Here is a 20,979-nt window from a genome sequence, read left to right as displayed (position 1 = left end):
TGTTATGTTTTGTAACATTGGCTTGAACCTAAATTAAACTTTGATGCAAACTAAACAAACACCTTTTCTCGCTAATTAAAGTGGCCTAGGAATCTGGTGCCAATTTGATAAACGTACAGAAACCTGCGCTATTGAGGCGATAACCGGTCGTTCCAGTCCAACGAGTCCAACCGCTTCGTGACCCGTTCTGCCGTTGGATGATGCCGGCGCGACGTGGCGACCCTTGGTTTGTTTACGTTTTATTATTCGGGTAGCTTCCAAAACGCTGGTGAGAAGAGTCGTCGCACTACCTTCAGCGGTAGAGGGTAAGATAGTGTGGCTAAAAAAGTGCAGAGAGAAAGACTGAGCTTATCCAGGTCTTCAGCAACTGCAGAAGGGTAGTGACCCATTGGTGCACTATTTGATCACCAAATAGTGCAACACCAGATTCGGTATCACCAACTATTTGATCAGGCATCACCAATCAACGTTTCCTTGGTTGTATCGGCAGTGTGGCGCGCCAGAATGTTGGATAATATGTGAGCATACAATTTCTCAACCGTTTTCCAGGAAGCACATCGCGTTAAAAGGCTGCAAACAATGACCAGGTGGATATCAGTAATTCTGCTGAGTTCTGTTCTTTTGATATCTCAATGTTCAGAAGATTTCTACAAGCTTCTCAACATAAGCAAGGATGCAACCAGCAGAGAACTCAGGAAAGCTTTCAAAAAAGCTGCTCTAGAAACACATCCTGATAAAAACCAGGTAAGGAATAATGACTGCATATCAGGTCCTTATGGTTACATTCACAGATATTTCATGTAATCAGGTGCTGAGTGTTTACAAGTTTCATCACAGAACCTTGTTGCACTGCTTTGCTATTGGCTGTGTAGAAGATGTGGGTATCCAAAGGTCCTGTCATTTGGGCCAAGATGCTTGAAAGGATTGCACAATATTTGTTGGCAAGGTTATGATGTGTGAAATACTGGTGACCCTGAGATCTTTATTAGATGGTTTAACTACTTATGTTTAGTGCTGCCTGCTGCCTGTTTTCATTTTTGAATTCAAATAGGCATTAGGGGTTGTGCCAGATAGTATGGGCCAAAAAAGGTTGATTTTAATTATTCAATGTCAGCGGTGTCCACTGACCTTGATAAAGGCTAAATAAGAGGTCTGTTGACATTGCTGTGATGAAGAAATTCAAAATAAGCATAAAATATATCACAAGTTTTCTAAGCAAAAAAAATGTCTTGTTTTAACTTTTTCTGACCTTTGTATGTGACCTAAGATCAGTGGAAGTGGTTGTTCTGCTAAATTCAGATGTGAAATTGCCTGACATACTATTTCAGAGATCAATTTATTTCAGTTTCAGTTGCTGGATCACAGTGAACAGTTCCCTAGGTATTGCATTCACAAAGTACAATTGCCTGACTGAGCTGCATAGGTCAGCAACATTACATAGTACATCTAAGTGCTTCCTACCAAAAGATATGTGATTCAATTGCTGAAAACTGGGAGAAGTTTGGCATGGCATAGTGGCTATGCTCAATTGTTCAGGAGCTTTTTTAGAAAAGCCCTCATAAGAGGTGGAGCTAATCAACCTCCCACCCAAACCCATGTTGAAACTGCTCAATAAACTAGTTTGGTTGTTCTGTGGGGTACTGATTGCACTGATCATAAGTGATTTCTGCATGCAATGCAAGCATAGTATGACAATGATGATATTATAATGCCATCTATGATGATGTGGTGAAGATGATATGACACAATTGTATGGTTGATAAACATGATAACATGAACATAATAGACATGTGCACATGATTCTAGCCTTGGCAGGCTGTGTTGCATCACCACATCAGATGTTTTATGTACATTTTTATCATGGCCTGTTAATGTTCTTAATGACTTTTTGATTTCATTAACATTGCAAACATTTGTAGAAAGGTAAGGTTTTGCAAAAGTCATTGCTCTTATGGTAAGGCACCAATCTCTGAAGATTTTAAGCAGCCCTCATGTCCCCACCTGAATGGAAATAAGAGTGAGTTGTAAGATGTAAAGCTGGAATCAGAAGCTAGCCTTCAGCTGAATGAATTCTGGCAGCCTGCCAATCACTGCCACCTGTCTTTTTTGCTATACCATTGGGACAAAAGTTTGAAGGTGTGCCTTGGCCTTATAGGTCTTTTGTTGTTCTTTGTGTAGGCTGCATCCACATCAGTGTATTCCCTGTAACATGCTTTCAAACAAAAGTTGGTCTAAGTATGTACTCATTGGGAAAAAATCCCACACTTTTTGGTCACAGCTGGAAGATGTAAGCTATCCTAGAAGTGGGCCAGAAGTGTAGAAGTCATTTTCACCATCCTCATGTGAAAAATAGTTTATGGTGCTAAATTTTGTCAAGTTATTTGTTATGTCTAAGGTCTGTGTGATATCACATCTGTCATTCAGCCACACATGTGTGCTGGGGATCATATTGTAGGTTGGAGCATTGTGCTGACTTGAGATGGCAACTGCTTTGCTCTTACTTATGAGGTGGTTTGGCATGTAATGTGAATATAATTCATTGGTTATCCACAGCCACAGCCAGATTTTTTTTTGGCCAAATCCTCATAGGTTAGGTGTGTAGATATTGAGATTTGCATAGAGAGTTGTGGCAGTGAATTGCTCTGCACTTAAATCCGAAAATGTCATGTGCTGGTGGCTTTCTGCCACCTGTCCACCTGTGCACTGTGTGTCTAATCGAGCATGCTGTCCTGTCTAGTGTTAATCGGCGCGATTCCTTTATCTCTAGCCTGTCCTGTAAGATAGGGTTTCATGTGCTGCCGTCGTCCAGGAACTGCTCTGACGGCGGACTGCTGGTACTGGCTGGTGCTGCAGATGGGTTGTGTAGGCTTCTGGTTCTGTGGTAGTTATGCTTGGAAACCAGAGGTGCTGGATTTGATTCCCCGCGGTATCGGCGCTACCAGAGCAAGAGGCAGGCGACGCCACATAACAGCACCCCAGTGAAGCACCAATGGCACAGATGTGCCGTGAGCTCGGCGTGGTTGGTGCTGTGGTGGCCCTGTGGTAGGTCTCTTGGCTGGGACAAGTGGAGCGGTCCTCGCTCTCGCAGCAGCTGGATTGATCTTTGACATCCCATGACTTCCGGTTTATCAGCAGACACAACCAGCAGCTTGTCTTACGTTGTTCTTGAGTAGCATCCTGCATGTCTCGAGGCAACGGCATCGCCCTTCCTCAGCCAGTTCGCCTTCTGTGACATGCAGGACGATCCGGACGCGCACGACAAGTTCGTGCTGATCAACCGGGCGTACGAGACGCTGAAGGACCCGGACCTGCGGAAGCGGTACGACCTGTACGGCGAGGAGGGGGCCGACAGCGGCGGCGGCGGTCGCGCCCAGTACCAGTCCTGGAGCTACTACCACGACAACTTCGGCATCTACGACGACGACCCGGAGATCGTCACGTTGGACCGCGCCGAGTTCGGTCAGTGGAGTCGGCTGCGTCGGCGTGTGACCTCGGCTGCACGCGCGGCCGTATGTGTGGAGGGAGCGGATGGGACGGGGGGGGGGGGGGGAGAGCATCAGGCGACAGGGTCTGGGATGGTTCGTGGTGGGAGGTACGGGTTGGCATAATCTGCTGTTGGGGAGTGTTCGTTGGTGGCATATTCATCGTGAATGCAGTTGCATATGTCGGGCGGGGCTCGTGATTGGCGAAGCTTGGTTTGGATTGGCTGTGGACGCTGTTTTGTCAAAGCACGTGGTTTCATTAACGTCCAGCTTGTGCAAAACAATGTGCAGCGTTCTTGATTCCATTGGTCAGCAAATGAAGACGGAATTCTGCTGGGACGGAGTGTTGGTTCAGCAGCATTAACTGCTTTGGTTTACTCCCTGATTCGTTCAATGCGTCCTAACGAAATTGCGCTTACTCCACTAACACTGGAAAGGTGTTTTTTATGGATGATTTTAGAAGGAGTATATATTCTGTCGTTGCTTTTATGATCGTTTGTCGTGCCGCTTTTGCTATTTTAGGATGAACTCTGAGTCCCCGACATTACAACTTCAGCACGTTTCTTTCCAGGCTGCTGGCATTGCTCACTGTTTTCGCCTGATGACTCAGTGGAACTACCAACGTGATGTCTCGTTCATCCATGCAGCTGGTGTTCACCACTACCCCCCACGGCACAAACCGCCCCGTTCAGTTCAGCCAGCGTGTTCGCTCAGCCCCCGCAGCCTCTGTGAGTGAAGCCGACGGCCCGTCTGCCGGCGTCGGGAGACTGACCGTGCTCGTCCGTGGTCCCCAGAGCAAGCAGTGCGCCAGTCGGCCGACACGTGGTTCATCAACTTCTATTCACCGGGCTGCGGCCACTGCCACGACCTGGCGCCGGGTAAGCGTGCGAATCCGGCGCGACGGCTACCATCGTGACAAACAAAGGACCCGTGGGGAATTGTGCATGCGGACTAACCTGGAACAGTATGCATTATTATTTTTGTTTTACTGTTGAAGCCCCACAGAGCTTACGCCCACGCAAAACATTTTTGCAATGCGGTTTCTGTGTGCATAACATTTATTGCGATTTTTTATGCGACTTATTTGTACGTTATTCCAATAAAGAACTTGCTCTGAAAGAGGAGCATTTCACATAATATCTGCAAAGCTGTCATATCCGTGCATATTTCGTACCCGACGTGACCAATCTCATGACATTTGGATAATCTTGGTCTTGATGAAAGCAAACTGTTCCCAATGCTCGACGACGTGAGCTCATCCTCTAACCCGTGGATTGCGAGGCACAGATCTGGTCCCCGTCCAGCCGCGTGGGCCGCGCCCTGCGTCCTGCCCAGTCGCAGCTCGCGGCGCCGGGTCCCCTCCGCAGCCGGCGCCGTCCTGCCGCGTGAGCCGCGCCCTGCGTCCTGCCCAGCCGCAGCGCGCGGCGCCGGGTCCACTCCGCAGCCGGCGCCGTCCAGCCGCGTGAGCCGCGCCCTGCGTCCTGCCCAGCCGCAGCTCGCGGCGCCGGGTCCCCTCCGCAGCCGGCGCCGTCCAGCCGCGTGAGCCGCGCCCTGCGTCCTGCCCAGCTGCAGCGCGCGGCGCCGGGTCCCCCCCCCCCCCCCCCGCTCTGTGTCCGGCGCCGCCCTGCCGTCGCTGAGGCCGTCGCCGCCCGTTCCAGTGTGGCGCCGCGTGGCACGCGAGCTCGAGAACGTGGTCCGAGTGGGGGCCGTCAACTGCGCCGAGGAGTGGTCCCTCTGCCGCCAAGAGAACATCTTCTCCTACCCGTCGCTCGTGCTATACCCGGACGTGAGTGATGTCACCAAGCTCGTGGTTAGCTCAAGCGGGCCAACTTTTGTACCTACTTTGAGTGCTGTAATATTGGTACTCGCTTCCCATGTTTGTTTCATATTAGTTATCTGTTCATGTATGAACAGCCTGTATGCTCATAAACCACGAATCTGCGCTATCACCTGCGATAGCCTGTGGCGGCGCAGAATAGTGCTACCCGTTTTCGCGAAGTGAAAGGCGGTGATCGGGTACCGATAGCGCAGTGGCTGACGCGTCTGCATTAACCATTGGGCGTCTGGGAAACCAGAGTTACGGGGTTCGATTCCCCGCGGTGCCCGCTCTTCCTGCCGGGGTGAGAGGCAGGCGACGCCATATAGTCTCAGCAACTGAGCGTGTTGTGAAACCCCAATGACGACGAAAGGCGGTGATTGGACGACGAGGGCGTCTGGGCAACTAGTCACCAGGTGACAGTCGGAGAGGGAGGGTCGTGGGCTGGGAAGTCGGTACAGACGTTGGGAATTCCAGCGACAGAATTAGCAAAACAAGAGGCATGGAAAGGAAAACTCAAAGAAGGGTCATCACCAGCGTCGTCATGCAGGGACACAATTTGCTTATTATTTATCTGGAGTGACGCTGTTGTATCGAATTGCAGTGATTTTTGAAGCCATTACCAGAAAACGCAGCCAAACAGCCAGACAGTGCTGGACAAGGCCTCAGATGCCTCGCTGCTATCGCGCTCCCCCACCTCCTCCCCCATCTCGTCCACTTCCTCACCCCGCCCGTGGGCGGGGCACCACGAGCACGAGTTTGCCGACCCGGCTGTGTCACCGTCTGACCCCCGCAGATTCCCGAGTCGGTTGTGTCCCTGCCTGAGCGGCTCTCCGCATACTACTGACTATGTTTCCCCGTGTGGCCCCTGCTCCCCTCACAGACTGCCGCCTCGTCCGTGCCCCCGTCTGACCCCTGCTGCCCCCTCACAGGGGGAGGACTACGAGGGCGAGCGGAACGTTGAGCACCTGGTGCACCACGTGCTGCGCCGGCTACACGCGGCGCCCATCGACGTAGACGCCGAGAACGTGCGCCACTTGACCAAGCGCAGCGGCGTGCTGGCGAAGCGGCCCTGGCTGATCTTCTTCTGCGGCGGCGGCGACCACAGCTGCGCCGACGACGACACGAAGGTCAAGGTGGCCGCCATCATGGTAAGCAGGGGACCGGCGGGACGTGGGGTGGGACTGGTGAGACGTGGGGTGGGACTGGTGGGATGGGGTGGGGCTGGTGTGACGTGGGGTGGGGCTGCTGTGGCGTGGGGTGGGACTGGTGTGACGTGGGGTGGGACTGGTGAGACGTGGGGTGGGAGTGGTGAGACGGGATGGGGCTGGTGTGACGTGGGGTGGGACTGGTGTGATGTGGAGTGGGGCTGGTGTGACGGGGGGTGGGGCTGGTGTGACATGGGATTGGACTGGTGAGACGGGATGGGGCTGGTGTGACGTAGGATAGGACTGGTGTGACGTGGGGTGGGGCTGGCGTGGCGTGGGGTGGGACTGGTGTGACGTGGGGTGGGGCTGGTGTGACGTGGTGTAGGACTGGTGTGACGTGGGGTGGGGCTGGTGTGACGTGGTGTAGGACTGGTGTGACGTGGTGTAGGACTAGTATGGCGTGGGGTGGGGCTGGTGTGACGTTGGGTGGGACTGGTGTGACGTGGGTGGGACTGGTGTGACGTGGGGTGGGGCTGGTGTGACGGAGGGTGGGCTGAGAGTGGGGCTTGTGCGACATCGGCTCTCGTATGTTACCCAAGGCGTGCGTATGTGTGTGTGTGTGTGTTCTGTGGCGGCGAGACCGGGGGAAGGGGAGGGGGGGGGGGAAGGGCAGCTGTCGTGCGTCGATGGCTGAGTTTGCAGCCCGAGGGTGCAGCACTCTCGCTGGCGACCATTGGACGCCGAGTGCGACTCCAGCGGCGCCGGTGACGCCTGTGGTGGAGGACTCTCCCGATATTCCGTCGTGGAGCCTTCTATCGCTCAGAGCGCCCGGCCGGTCCGGAGCAATCACACTTGGCCGGCGGTGGGCCGTTGAGCTCGAGCCATGGTCGTCATCATCAGCGGGCGCGGGTCGCCCCGGGGCAGGGCCATTTGTTTTCAGTCCTCTGTGTGTTGTCTGGGGGGGGGGGGGGGGGGACCGGTGAGACCAGCCCAGTGGGGGTGCGTCTCGTCCATTCCGACCGAGCGGGCATCGAGCAGCGTCGGCATGGATTCATGCCAAGACGATAAGCCGAGCAGTGATCGTGACTCACGCAAAGACGGTCAATCGTGTTCGCAGATAAACGAGATGAGCTAAGAAATGGCGGGGGAGAATGCCTTGGGTGCTCAGGGTTATTGTGGACTTATTACGGGGGAGTAGGTGTCTCCAGCAGCTGATTCCAGCTCAGAGTGTCAGTCTAGGCACGGATCGTCGCTCGCATACTGAACCTACACGCTGGTGGGACAGCCGTAGTTCGCAGATCACCCGGCTCTGTTGTTTTAACCGAACCGGGCGTCACTGGGGTTGTTCTATGTCTGACGGCTCTATAACAGTGCCAATGATTCTGAGTAAATGAAATAAAAACGTAGCTAGAGAGCATTGCCGGAATTTGGTGGGGGCCATTTAACTGCGTGCGTTTTGGGTGTGATTCGCTTTGTACATTGAAGTGTAAAGTGGCGAACTGGTGGCTCACGTATGTCTGCTGTCACGTATGCTGTTAGCTATGCTTGACTGAAATGTCTCACTCATCCTGCTTTTGAGTCCGGGTTCCGCTCCAACCCGGGCTTTCAATCGCCTAGAGGAGCCTATTTGGTGATAATTAATCGAAAATAAATTTGATCCTGTGATGTTTTGCACAATGCATTGCCGACGATTACGAAGTTATTTTGGGTCTAGCTAATGAACACAGTGGCTGTTGCCCAGGCTTCACTGCCAGTGCCGAGGAGTGGTAGTTAGGGGTGCTCAGATATTTTACGTAGGTTATTTCGTGGAGGAGAATGTCAGCCCGACATTAACGAGTGTAGATTTGAAGCCAGTCCACGCAGCAGCGTGCTGTGGCTCTGGTTACACTGCCGGCGCTGTACGCAAACCCGCCTGCTGTCTTTGCGCATGCTAATTTTTCGCTCTTTTGCATTTTCAATCGCAGGCCCGTGGCCTTGGATGTTGCATTCAAGAGTAAGTTTCGCAAGTATTAAAACATACTGGTGCACTTCGGTTATTTCTGCACGCATGTGTGAATCGCTCGCATAATCTGCACTTAGCACTGTTTTTGGAAAACAATTTATGTGGTGCTGACGTAGACTGCTGCACCGTAATGGTGTGCTTGGCTTCGTTAGTGCGGATATTCTGTTCTTACGCTATTGTTGCTCTTTTACCCTTATGTTCACCTGCGGATGTGGTCTGCTGTCCTCGCGTGTGAATTTTGTATGACACATTCCGGTGTTACACTTGCCAGCTGACCTAGGCTCGTAACTTTGATGGCTCTCCACAAAAATTGCAACAAAAAGTCACTCAAGAGTCGGATGTGTTTAACGCTTCAGTATTCTCCCCCTAATTGGTGCATCTCTTCTAGCTGTTTGCCCTTCACACTGTAGTCTGCAAACTTTCGGCTGCAATACGGGCCTTATGGAAGGGAAGTACACTGGTACTACTATGGTTAGCATTTCATGTCATAGTGTTGCGGCGCCGAAATAGAAGGTACAAAAATTACAAGATTTTTGCTCGCATGCAACTGTTAACACAAAAAAACATTGTTTTCTAATTACGATTTTCGCTCCCGTTCTAAGAAAGATGAAAGGTGCATTTGGAGAAGGGGAGATCTCTCAAGCCATTGGCCACTTGTTACGGAGTGCGGTGTTCACCCGGGCCCTGGCTTGTGAACTTGACGTACTCAACTTGCGGCTGGTGTCGGCAGGAGGGCGTGGTGAACGTGGGCCAGACGGACTGCCGCGAGACGGCGCTCTGCTCCAGCCTGGCTCAGCAAGAGTACGTGGTGTACTACGGGGCGGCGGCGGTGGCGGCCGACCGGGGCCACGTCATCCGCAGCCTGGACGCGCAGGAAATCGCGGCCGAGACGCTCCGTCTGCTGCCGCCGCTGCCAACGCTCACGGAGGAGGAGTACCAGGTCAGCCGGCCGGACAAGGCGCCGGCGCTGCGCTGGCAGGCGCACAGGCTGAGAGCCGCTAGAGGCTGAGGCGGCGCGCCCTCGGAGGCGGCCGGATCAGGCTGTCACAGACGGGACATGGCGTCATTTGCTCACATTGAGGACAAGTATAATGCTCCCGCAATGTTTATTGTGTTTATAATGTTTATTCAAGGCATTGACCACATGCCATCCCTCACACCATAGTTATGCAGTTGTTGGCTCTCCGTTCACGTGGATAACGTCAACGACTGGGGTAAATTTGTCTTGTTGACGGACAGTGTGTCCGGCGGGGTATCGCGTTACGGTAGCCTGGCAGCGGGCGCGATACTGCGACTGTGTTCATGGTGGCGCTTTTCACGACGCTGTTGAAGGGCACTTCATCGAGAAACGATTGTTATTCTCGTCGCTTTGTCGGGTCTTGAGCTCACCGTTCGCCTATCCTCGCTGTCCTGCCAGGCGACAAGTCACGGCCCGTGCACGTTGCCTCTGATGAGCCGCTGATGAGAGCACGGCTCAGCGCACGAGCCGGTTGTGACAGGGTGTCCGTCCCGTCTCTGACGGTGTGTCTGTCCCGTCTCTGACGGTGTGTCCATCCCCCCTCTGACGACGTGTTCATCCCGCCTCTGACGGCGTGTCCGTCCCGTCTCTAACGGCAGTGTCCGTCCCGCCTCTGACGGCCTGCCCGTCCCGTCTCTGACGGCGTGTCCGTCCCGTCTCTGACGGCGTGTCCGCGCATCCTCTGACGGCGTGTCCATCCCCCTCTGGCGGCGTTTCCATCCCGCCTCTGACGGCGTTTTTGTGAGGGCGTGTCCGTGCCACCTCTAGCGGCATGTTCGTCCCGCCTCTAACGACTTGTCCGTCCTGTCTCTGACGACGACCGTCCCGCCTCTAACGGGGCGTCCATCCCGCCTCTGACGGTGCGTTCGTGACGGCGTGTCCGTCCCGCCTCTGACGACGTGTCCGTCCCCCCTCCCAGACAATGCGGTCGGAGCTGGCGTCACCGGCGGCCGCCTCGCTGCCGTGGCTGGTGCAGTTCACGTCCGACCTGACCCCCACGCTGGAGCTGGTGCGCCTACCCGCCCTGCTGGCGCTCACGTCGTTCTCGCGGCTCGACTGCGGCGCGCTGCCGCACAGTCTGTCGGGAGCTGCACGTGCGCAAGCAGCCCGCCTTCGTGCTGTTCAAGCCAGCCCGCGGCGGCGGCGCCGAGGGCGGCTACGAGGCGTTCCACGGCCGGCCGATGGCGCACGAGGTGGCGGCGTTCGCGCGCGAGGCGGCCGCCGCCGGCCTGCGCGCGCTCACGCCCGACGAGTTCCCGGCGGCGCTGCGCGACGGGCGGCCGCGCGTGGTCGACTTCTTCGCGCCCTGGTGTCCGCCGTGTATGCGGCTGATGCCGGAGCTGAGGCGCGCCAGCACGCTCCGACCGGACGTGCCGTTCGGGTAAGCGGGCGGGCGCCAGGGTGGGGAGGTGGCGGGCGGTGTGTGGAAGGTGTTGAGGAGGTGTTGGTGGGGTGTTGGGGAGGTGCTGGAGAAGTGTTGGGGCGCAGGCGGGGAGATGTTGGGGAGGATGTTGGGACGGGACTCTCGCTAGCACGCTCCGACCGGACGTGCCGTTCGGTTGAGCGAAATGGCGCGGCCGCCAGGGTGGGGAGGTAGCGGGGCGGGGCAGGGTCTGGTTACACCCTGGTGGGGTGGGGTCGGGGAGAAAGGGGACAGAGCCTGCTCGTAGTAATGTTTTTGGGGCGACTAATTTCGTTCGGGGTTAGCGGCTGATGGACCGCTTTGCGTGTGAGCGTTGCCGTAAAACAGCTCCCATTCTGCATTGGAACCGTCCAACGGCAATTTGATCTGTCTTGTCTCTGAGTAAGATGAGCTCGAGATGAGATTGCGTGTTTTTCAGGTAGATGATTTCAGGTATCATTTTTGCGTCAGTTGTAACTCGGCCTGTAGTCGCGTGATGGGCTGGTTGGTCCAACACAGCTCGTGTCCTTGACTTCCTCCTTCTGCTGAAGTCCGCTTTGCACCAGTTCACGGACCAGCACCGCTCGTTTGATTCATCGCTAAGCTGCCGCCGCCGCGAGACCGAGCTATAGTGCCCAGTGTGGTCGCTAAGGACTCGGCAGAACCGTCCCGAATTATTGTCTCACCGTCGGCGCCAGGGGACAGCTGGGGCCATTTCGAGGCGTCGTAACTCCGCGAATAGACAGGTCGCCGCCTACCGTATTCGCCAGCGCAAATATCGAACGTATTATGCAAAGCTGTGTGTATCGCGGTGTGGTCATCAAACGTGCCATATCGAACCGTTGCAACGATTCGACATGATACAGATGGTCAGGACCATTCGTCTGAAGGGTCATCGTTGCGATGTTCTTGCACTGACTTAGCGGTCAGAACCAGTTCAGTGTAGGGTACCGGTTGTGCAGTGGTTAACGCGTCTGCGTTAACCACTGCACGTCTGGGAAACCAGAGGTACGGGGTGCGATCCCCCGCGGTGCCCGCCCTTCCTGCCGGGGTGAGAGGCAGGCGACGCCATATATCCTCAGTAGCTGGGTGCGTCGTAAAGCCCCAATGACACAACCAATTCAATGCTATTTTTTTGTGTATGAGGGTTGCTGGGGTAGGATATCTAAAGCCATTGTAAGAGATTTTCCGGACCCGGCATCGCGCATCGCTTGTCGCTGGTAGGCTACGATGGTGTGTCTGACAAAAACAACGCAGAAAAAGTTGTTCCGACCTTTACGCCTAAGTACGTACTCTTTGTCAGCCGGGTTTGACCCGGGACGAATGAGCCCATTATAACGCTGGCTTTGCGCCTTTTACGTCCCCGATGGTTTACTGATGGGTCGAAGGCTTCCAACGTAGCGTTTGTCTCCTTGTTTCTTCGGGATAATCGTCATAATGCTGTCAGAAAAAGGACTCGTTAAGACCTTCGCTTCGAAGAGTTCGCCCACTACTGAAACGTGTAGCTGACCCCTTGATGTATATATATATATATATATATATATATATATATATATATATATATGCGGCACACCAATCATTACTGCTGTTTTCGAGGCACCTAAAAGTGCCCAGTGGAATGTTAAAAAAAGGATTTCCCCACCTCGTTGTGAACCGCTTTTTCAAAGACAGAGAAGTGTAAGCTTTTCTGCGGTAAATGGCCTAGTCCGCTGTGCATCTCAGCATTCATCCTCCAGCTATTTTGGCCTAATTTGCGCTCTTGTTCCTGTGTTAAGGTGTTTATATTTTCATCTAGATGGTCCGTCGTCATATTTGCTGCGGCCTGAGCGATCCGCTATCATGTTTGTGAACGGTTATTGCACAACACCGCAGACACCAGTACCCGCGCGGCGTTGACAAGTCCGGGTGTCAGCTGCCTGGCGTTGTACCGTCTCGGCGTGGTGTGGTGCCGGAGCAGTGCTTGACGCCGCCCGCCCGGCTCCGCTGCCCGCTGCCCTGGGCCGGTCCAGTGAGACCGCCAGCGAGCGGCCGGCCTGTCCCGTCAGACAGCCGGCGCGCGGACCGGGCCGGCCGGTGCCGTGACGGTCTGGGCGCCGCAACTCGCGGACCGGGCCGGCCGGTGCCGTGACGGTCTGGGCGCCGCAGCTCGCGGGACTGCCGCGTGTCGGCTCGGACCACCTGCGCGCGCCTGACGCGATGTGTTGTTCGCACTACGGTCCGGCGCCACAGGACGTGCAGAGCCTCGCGTCGTTCGCCGCCGCCGCCGCCGCCGCCGCCAGAGGCGGGCGCTGACGGCCGCCAGCTGGGATGGAAGCAGCGTTATCGGCTTACGCTGTAGCACCCTGGGCTTCAGGTAATCATCTGAGATTGACGCACGCCGACTCCGCTGTCCGGCAGGTCGGTGGACTGCACGGTGCACGCGGAGCTGTGCTCGCGCTACAACATCGACTCGTACCCGACGGTGATCCTGTACAACGGCTCGGAGCCGCACCAGTACCGCGGCCGACACACCGCCGACGGCCTGCTCGCCTTCGTCAAGGACACCCTCAACCCAGCAGGTAACGCCACTGGCCGGCGCGAGCGGCGCCGCCGCGGCCTGGGGACGGGCGCCACGCAAAGATAGCGACATACGACGGTGTTGAGCACTTTTGAATTAATTAAGATAGCACGGGGAAACATCGGATAGCAAGGCTGGGGGCCCTCTTATCAATGCCATGGTTGAAATATTTTTTGCGAGGCTCTACGCAGTAGGCCTTTGTGAACGCAACTGGTCTCTATAATGGTTGACAAATCGTATATCAGGTCATTCTTTACCCGACCGCGCGTTACTCCACATGTGTCAAGGCGGCCAGGTGACCAAACGGCGTAGCCTGGGTCTATATGGGATGTCATTATCACATGCCAAAAGAATGTTGCCACACAAGTGCTGCATGTGGTTCAGGTAGTCCCATTGGCAGCCCCTGGCCCTGTAGTTGGCCGCATGTGTCGATGAACGGCACGGTGGTGGATGACGAGAGCAGCGCCAGTTACCAGTTAAGCGATCCTGTTTGGCAAACGTGGGATCCATTGCGCGTGCCCGGTCGGATTTCAAGTGAGAAATGCTGATAATCTTGTGCATCTATTTTTAATTCTGTCATGCTGGAGTCCGCTTCGCTTCTGTTTGCTAAGACTGGGTTTTGTACAAAGAGAGTGCGCTGGGCCATGACACACGTGCATGCGTGGCGACGGCAGTTTAACAGCCATCCGTCCGGAAGCCGGCGGCGTGTTTTGACGACGCTGTTTTATTCATGGAGTCGGGGGGACACGTGAGGGGGATGGGTTTGGTAACGCTACTGACTCTTGGAGAACCTCGGCGTGCTCCTCGCTGGGCAAGCGCCGCAAACGGTGCGAAGGAATTTCAATCAAGTCCAAAGCTTGCCGCTATTCTGTTCAAATGCTGCCTTCTCTTTTCGCCGTATCACTCAGGCAGTGCGCGTTGTTTTGGGAGTCTCTCACCAGCCCATGAGTACCGCATAATGTAGCTCAAACATGAACCGTCCTCGGTGCATAGTGCAGAATTTGTATGCAGTAATGCAGTATGTGGCAATGTGTTTGCGTAACACCGGGGTAAGGACTAGTAGCTATCAATGATAAACGTAGACTTCGTACCGGGGTCAGGGTTGATTCGCCGTCTGTTTTAGACACAGACTTAGCGCTGGGGTCAGGGCTGTTCAACGGTCAGTGTTGACACAGACTTAGTACCGGGGTCGGGGCTGTTCAACGGTTGGTGTAAGACACAGTCTTAGCAGCGGGGTCAGGGCTGTTCAGCGGTTATTGTTAGATACAGTCTTAGCAGCGGGGTCAGGGCTGTTCAGCGGTCGGTGTTAGACACTGTCTTAGCATCCGGGTCGGGGCTGTTCAACCGTCCACGCCGGCCGAGCCCTCCCCCCCCCCCCCTCCCTCCCGCGCCGGGACACGGCGGCGGGGCGGTGCGGCTGGAGTTGGCCGGCAGCCGGCCGGCGGCGCTCGAGATCGATCCCGCCCACCGCCGCCGGCCGTGACAATTATCCCGACCTGAAGCGGCGCTCAGTCACGCCGGCGGTCATTATCGCCGCCGGCGCGGCCGGGCGGCAAAACTGCGGCCCGGCCAGACTCGCGCTCCGGGTGTGGCGCTGGCGCGGCGGGCCCGCCAGCTCAACCTCTGCCGATCGGGGAGGCCCGAGGAGCGGGGCTGCCGGCGCCGGCGGGGCGCCTGCCGTGTCCCAGTGATCGCCTGTTTATGACGGACATGTGACTTGTGGATTGCTTGTACAGGACCCGTGATTTATTTATCAGGTGACTTGGTGTGCTCGAGCGTCACGCAGTCATGCTTATTGCTGTCGTAATGAGATTTCCGTGCGGTCGTAATGAGCGATACAGCTGTGGCGGAGAAGCGGGAAAGCCCGTCGAATAACGCCCCTTGTGAGCAGCTTGTCTTCGATGCTTGACGTTTGGTCGCCTTGTTTTTTGGCTGCTGGATCTGCCAGAGGTGTCACCTTATGCTTTGATCAGCGACCATGTCGTGCGAGCTGCTTTGGCGACTTCTTCTGTTCCCGTCGTGTCCGTCCTCCCACTTGGTACGAACGAAACCGTGGGCCGAGCAAGTTGCCAGGACAGTGAGAAAATTCGATCTGACTGGCGCTGTTAACCAAGCTGTTCCACGCTGTTCGGAAGCTGTTACATTAGCAGCCACTGATCGCGGCTTCATACAATTTCCGGCAGCAACAAGAGCGATTCTTGAAAGGTGTAAAGTCGAGATTGTAAGTCGTTTGCATTCAAAGTGTCCTTTCCGGCGTACTATTGCTACAACGTGGAAACAAACAAAAATGGCCTCCCATGTGATAACGTGGGCAGCGTACCTTTTCCTGATTGCGTGCAGCCGGCCACCCGCGCTTTAGCGCAAGTCATGCATTCGCCCATTTCGGGGACGTTGGAATGGTTGGTGCCATGTTTCGGCAGTAACAGTAGCTGCAAACGCGGTGCAGCTGTCCCGCGCAGACGAATCTGTCCAGAAATGGACATGCGATCCCAGCGCCCTACGACGCTAGTTGTCAACCGAACGGCACGCGTCGTCTTTTTTAGACGCGGTCTCGGATAAAGTATACTGCGACCTGAGTTGATAGAGGTTAGGCCATGCGAATTATACCGGCATGTAGCCCGGCTCATCTTGAATAATGCCCAGCCAAAACTTTAACGTTCTCGCAACGTTTTGACCCTCAGAGTCGCGGAGTCGTTAAATCATTCTGTGGAAATCGATTTCGGTGGCTGACATGTCAGGTCGTGGCCAGGCGCTCCGCCGGCCAATTTTCAAACAACGTTATTTGTGAACTAGCTCGGGAGCGTTAGCCTGCCGCACTGGTGGACGTCTTTGCCTTCTAAGCTCCCGCAACAGTCGGAAGTTGTAAACACCCAGTTGTATGCTTTTCCAAAGCGCCTGGCTTAGGTGCTGGCATCACCTCCGTGATCATGCAGTCAAGTCCGTCATTTTGCCCTCGGCCCTCCGCACAAGCTGGTCTGTCTTGTACGGACGCGGTCCGCTCCGTCTGCGTGGCGTGCCGTCTCTATCCGTCTCAGACCCCGCCCTCCGTGCCGCAGCGGTCCGTCTCGACGACGAGGCTTCCCTCGAGCGCGCCCGCCGCCGGCCGACCGGCCAGCTCTGGCTCATCGACTTCTACGCCGGCTGGTGCCAGCCCTGCCGCCAGTTCGCGCCCGAGTACCGGCGCGCCGCCCGCCTCCTCCAGCCGCTCACAGATGTCGTGGTCGCCATGGTAAGGACCCCTCCGCCGGGTCCGGATGTTTGCCGGGCAGTGTTCTCTCGTCATTCTGCCTGCCTATCAAGTCTGTCTGTCTGTCTGTCTGTCTGTCTGTCTGTCAAGTGTGGTGATGTGACGCGGGGCTTGGTGCGGAAGGTCTCCGATCTCCGATGGTCGCGTGACGTTTGACATGTACTTTTCGGTGTGCTTCTCTTGAATGGATCCTTAAGGAGCATGCATGGCACAGTAACTGGTCTTGATCTGTATATAATTTCTACACCCATCTGGGCCATTTGGGTATTTTCTTTCGCGAAATATCAGTTGTTATAATTGTGTCCATTCCAGTCATACTGGATGCGTTTCAGGTGGTGGGGGCGGCCATTGGCCAAGTTTTGACATTGCATGCGGGCGGGAGTCGCGACTGCGGTGCCAACTGTCTTTATGTCTTGTGTGCGGTGTTTGTTGTCCCAAGCCGGGGCTACTCGCCCAGCCTCGCCCCACCCCACCTCCACCTCTCCCCACCTCCACACGGGCGGGAGTCGCGACTGTGGTGCCAACTGTCTTCATGTCTTGTGTGCGGTGTTTGTTGTGCCAAGCCAGGGCTCTTCGCCCAGCCTCACCGCACCCCACCTCCACCTCTCCCCACCTCCATACGGGCGGCGGGAGTCGTGACTGTGGTGCCAACTGTCTTCATGTCTTGTGTGCGGTGTTTGTTGTCGCAAGCCAGGGCTGTTCGCCCAGCCTCGCCCCACCCCACCTCCTGTGTCCGCAGCCGTGGCCAGCCCGGTGGAGAACGGTCCCCGTTGGCGTCTCTGTGCCGTCGCCTCCGGCCATGCCGCCGCTCGCGCTGCCGCACGCTTGGCCGTGCGGTGATGACGACTCTCGGCCGTCCCCCGGGAGCCGTAATCAGCTCGTGTGTCACGTTCCCGGGGCGTTGCTCACCTCCGGTCCGGCCGGCGCTGTTTTTGCTCGGCGCGCGCGCGCGCGGCCGCCTCGACAAGCGACGTTGTTTGCAGGGAGCTGTCATTAGCCGGCGCCGCCAGCGGCAGCTCTGAATGAAATCTGCCCGACTGTCGCTCAGATAGGGTTGACGTGTGCCGCCTGGCTGCGTCGGCAAGACAAATGGTGTTAAGATGCCCTGGGGAGTGCCGATGGAGCGCAAACAGGCGGGGTATCGGCCCGCCGGCGCGCCGCCGCCGCTGCGAACGGCGGCTGGATCGCGGCCCCGAGGAGAGCCCACTCTCGGGCGTGATGGGACGGTCTCTTGGCGCCTCGGGATGACAGGCTTGGCAGGATCAAGCATCGCTCGGCGCCGCGGGCCGAGTCCTGATGAGTCCCGAGGCCTGACGCCCCCGAGTCCTGATGAGTCCTGAGTCCCGAGGCCTGATGAGTCCTGAGTCCTGACACCACGGAGGCCTGATGAGTCCTGAGTCCTGACGCCCCCGAGTCCTGATGAATCCTGAGTCCTGACGCCCCCAAGGCCTGACGAGTCCTGAGTCCTGACGCCCCCGAGTCCTGATGAGTCCTGAGCCCTGGCGCCGCCGAGGCCTGCGGCCGCCCGGCGTGTGTTCGGCAGAAGTCCGGCTGGAGGTGTGGCAGCTGTGGCGGCGGCGCGCGCGACGGCCTCACCGGTCTGCCCTGTCCGCCAGGTGGACTGTGCCGCGCACCAGGCGTTCTGCCGGGAGCAGGGCATCAAATCCTACCCCACCGTGCGCCTCTACGAACCCAAGACCGCCGGCCTGGAGCACTACAGGTGCGTTGCACTCGGGCTCATGCCCGGGGCGGCGCTCGGGCGTGCCCGGGGCAACGCTCGGGCGTGCCCGGGGCAGCGCTCGAGCGTGCCCGGGGCAGCGCTCGAGCGTGCCCGGGGCGGCGCTCGAGCGTGCCCGGGGCGGCGCTCGGGCGTGCCCGGCTCCCCCGGCTGGACAGCGCTAGTCTGGCCCGTCGCCAGCGGCATTGGCGTGGCTGGGCGCGCAGAGTGATGCACCAGCTTTGGATCTCGACTTTGCCCGCAGCCAAACAGAGGTCGCGCTCGTGCGAGATTCGATTCGTTCTTACCGGAAGGCGGCTGGTTAATTGCCGCTCTCGTGATCACGACACGGGTGGCTTGCTGTGGTGGTGTCGATAGGCGGCGAAACAAAGGCACGGGACCCTCGCGCAGTGAACACAAAGTCACGCCGGCGTCCCAGGAGACATGTGCACGCTCGCGACGCCCCGTGCGTGGAGTCTGGCCACGGCCCGACACAACATTGTGGCCCGTCGGAGCGATTGTGTTCGGGGAGGTGTATATTGTATCGTTCGCTTGTAACATGCCGTGCAGGGTTTCACTTCCCGCTGGTGAAGCGTGTGCGGTGTGGCCCGACGCGGCGCGGTGCTGACCGGCCGCGCCGCGTCCCCCGGCAGCGTGTTCTCCGGAGCCCGCGAGGCCGAGACGCTGCGCGACTGGGCCGTCGGCTTCCTGCCCGACACCGTTCACGAGCTGACTGAGGCCGAGTTCCTGCCGCGCGTGCTGGACGGCGACGGGCCGTGGCTAATCGACTTCTACACGCCCTGGTGCGGTCACTGCCACGCCTTCGCGCCCGTCTTCCAGCTCGTGGCTCAGGTGGGTGGTCTGAGTGGTGTGGAGAGGACTGTTGTTGCTTGGCCCACAAAGTGATGACGGACTTCAGTCCGAAACTCATCGCTGCGAAATGATGTATAGAATAAGGTAATGTTTTGTGTATATAAAGAATATTATATACGTTATAATGCTGCATAACGTATGTAACAAATCCAAGAGTTCTGTAGTGATGTACGCACATGAGTTATACAAAAGTACTCCTGGTTGCTAGCGAGGTCGTAATGGGCGCTGTTCTGGTGTACCGGTCTGGATACTGGCCTGGTATGGATCATCCTCTCGGGAACATTTGTTATGCCTGGGCTCAGCTGTTTGTGACGCCCGCGTTATCGGTCCCACCTGTATCGAAGAACGAAATAGTTAGCAGCTCTAGTATGGCCTGGCGGCGGGGGTAGGGGGGGGGGGGGGGCGTAGTCACGGGCCACCTGCCGGAGAGGGCGGCGGCTGCTCCGCGTAAACATCGGTCAGTGAGGTCACCTCCGGTGTCCGGCCGCCGCCGCCGCGCGCCGGCCGAGTCAGCAGCGCCGCCCCCGCGGCCGGAGTGCCGCCAGCCCTCCGCCCGGTCCCGCACGTCCCGGAGATTGCCTGCTTCGCTCGGGCGGCATCGGACCGATCACCGGTAAGGAGATGCCTCGTCGACGCGCCGTCGTCAGCCGCTCCTCCGGGACGTGCCCGGCAACACTGGCCGCCGTGGCGGAGCCCGAGCGGCTCCCATCGGCGGCGCGGAGCCCGAGCGGTCCCTCATCGGCGGCGGCTCCGAGTTTCCCTGCTCTCGGAGAGCGATGTTAACGGATTTCCCGGATGTGGCGGAAGATCGCTGGTGTAACAGTGGCAGAGCAATGCGATCGCCATTGCTTGGGGTCTTGATCAAGGCCCATGGCTGTGCCGCTGCCAGTCTCCGAAAGGTGTCTAAGAAAACAGGCACGTGCTCCGCACATGCGCATTTGGCTTTTAGATTGTCCAATGTAGCACGACTGAATGTTTTCTGAAGTTCTCTCCGTCCACAGAAATTTCGAGTGTCTGGGTCATGGTTTCCGTGGCTCGGAGGACTCCCAAGTCCAACACGCTGGCCGCGAACTCAGGACACGTTGACGCGGATCACCGTATTCGTGATTAGTGTAGGCAACCTCTGCATCAGTGAATATAGTCGCAGTTTTGTAAGTGCTCAAGCACAAAACACAACAGTTCCGTAGGCCCTCGTGATGGAATGGGGTAACTTAGCACGAGCGCCACGGGCAGGGAAGCTTGGAACTTTTGGGCCACAAAACAGCTATTCATCGAATGACGTGTTTGTCACGATCGTGCCCACCAAATTTTGTCATCGTGGCAGTGCAGTTGTAGGTTAGTCAGACGAGTGCCAGTCTTTGGCCACGCGTCACGCACGAGTCGAGTCCGTTTCCCGGCTGCTTTTGACCCGGAACTGACCACTCAGCCCGCCGCCTGGCTTCGAAGCTTATCACCGCACCAGACACGCGCATTCGCAGCGCACCAAAAATGTTGCATTCTGTGTCACGTCACGTAAGATCTGTGCGGGACGTTTCCGCAGAGCGGCTCGTTTTATGATTACATCTTCATAACTGTCGTGACAATTAGTACGCATGCAAAAACACAAGACTTTCGATTGCACGTACTACGAATGCTTCTAAGAATGGACGGTGCAAATTATCCCATTTGGAACGTGTAAACCATCCTTTATCACTCGTGGTTGGTTTTGGGTACGTAA

At 56.8% G+C, this 20,979-nt stretch overlaps 1 protein-coding gene across 1 annotated transcript in view; it reads left to right on the top strand.

Moving 5' to 3' along the window:
- Positions 1–176: 176 nt before the first annotated feature.
- The window catches only part of LOC119113368 (dnaJ homolog subfamily C member 10-like), a 30,378-nt gene continuing 9,575 nt past the window's right edge, over positions 177–20,979 (top strand). Inside the window, 13 exon segments of the mRNA XM_037237687.1 lie at positions 177–305; positions 550–744; positions 3,240–3,459; positions 4,277–4,360; positions 5,141–5,268; positions 6,231–6,449; positions 9,179–9,388; positions 10,386–10,547; positions 10,549–10,847; positions 13,266–13,426; positions 16,482–16,654; positions 18,289–18,392; positions 19,043–19,241. Coding sequence (XP_037093582.1) covers positions 580–744; positions 3,240–3,459; positions 4,277–4,360; positions 5,141–5,268; positions 6,231–6,449; positions 9,179–9,388; positions 10,386–10,547; positions 10,549–10,847; positions 13,266–13,426; positions 16,482–16,654; positions 18,289–18,392; positions 19,043–19,241 — 2,124 coding nt within the window. The 5' untranslated portion in view covers positions 177–305; positions 550–579.

This window comes from Pollicipes pollicipes, unplaced genomic scaffold (assembly GCF_011947565.3).
Source record: "Pollicipes pollicipes isolate AB1234 unplaced genomic scaffold, Ppol_2.1 Scaffold_2555;HRSCAF=2994_pilon_pilon_pilon, whole genome shotgun sequence".
Taxonomy (NCBI): Eukaryota; Metazoa; Arthropoda; class Thecostraca; order Pollicipedomorpha; family Pollicipedidae; genus Pollicipes; species Pollicipes pollicipes.
Note: the sequence above shows the minus strand (reverse complement) of the source record. Positions and strands in the feature narration are given on the sequence as shown.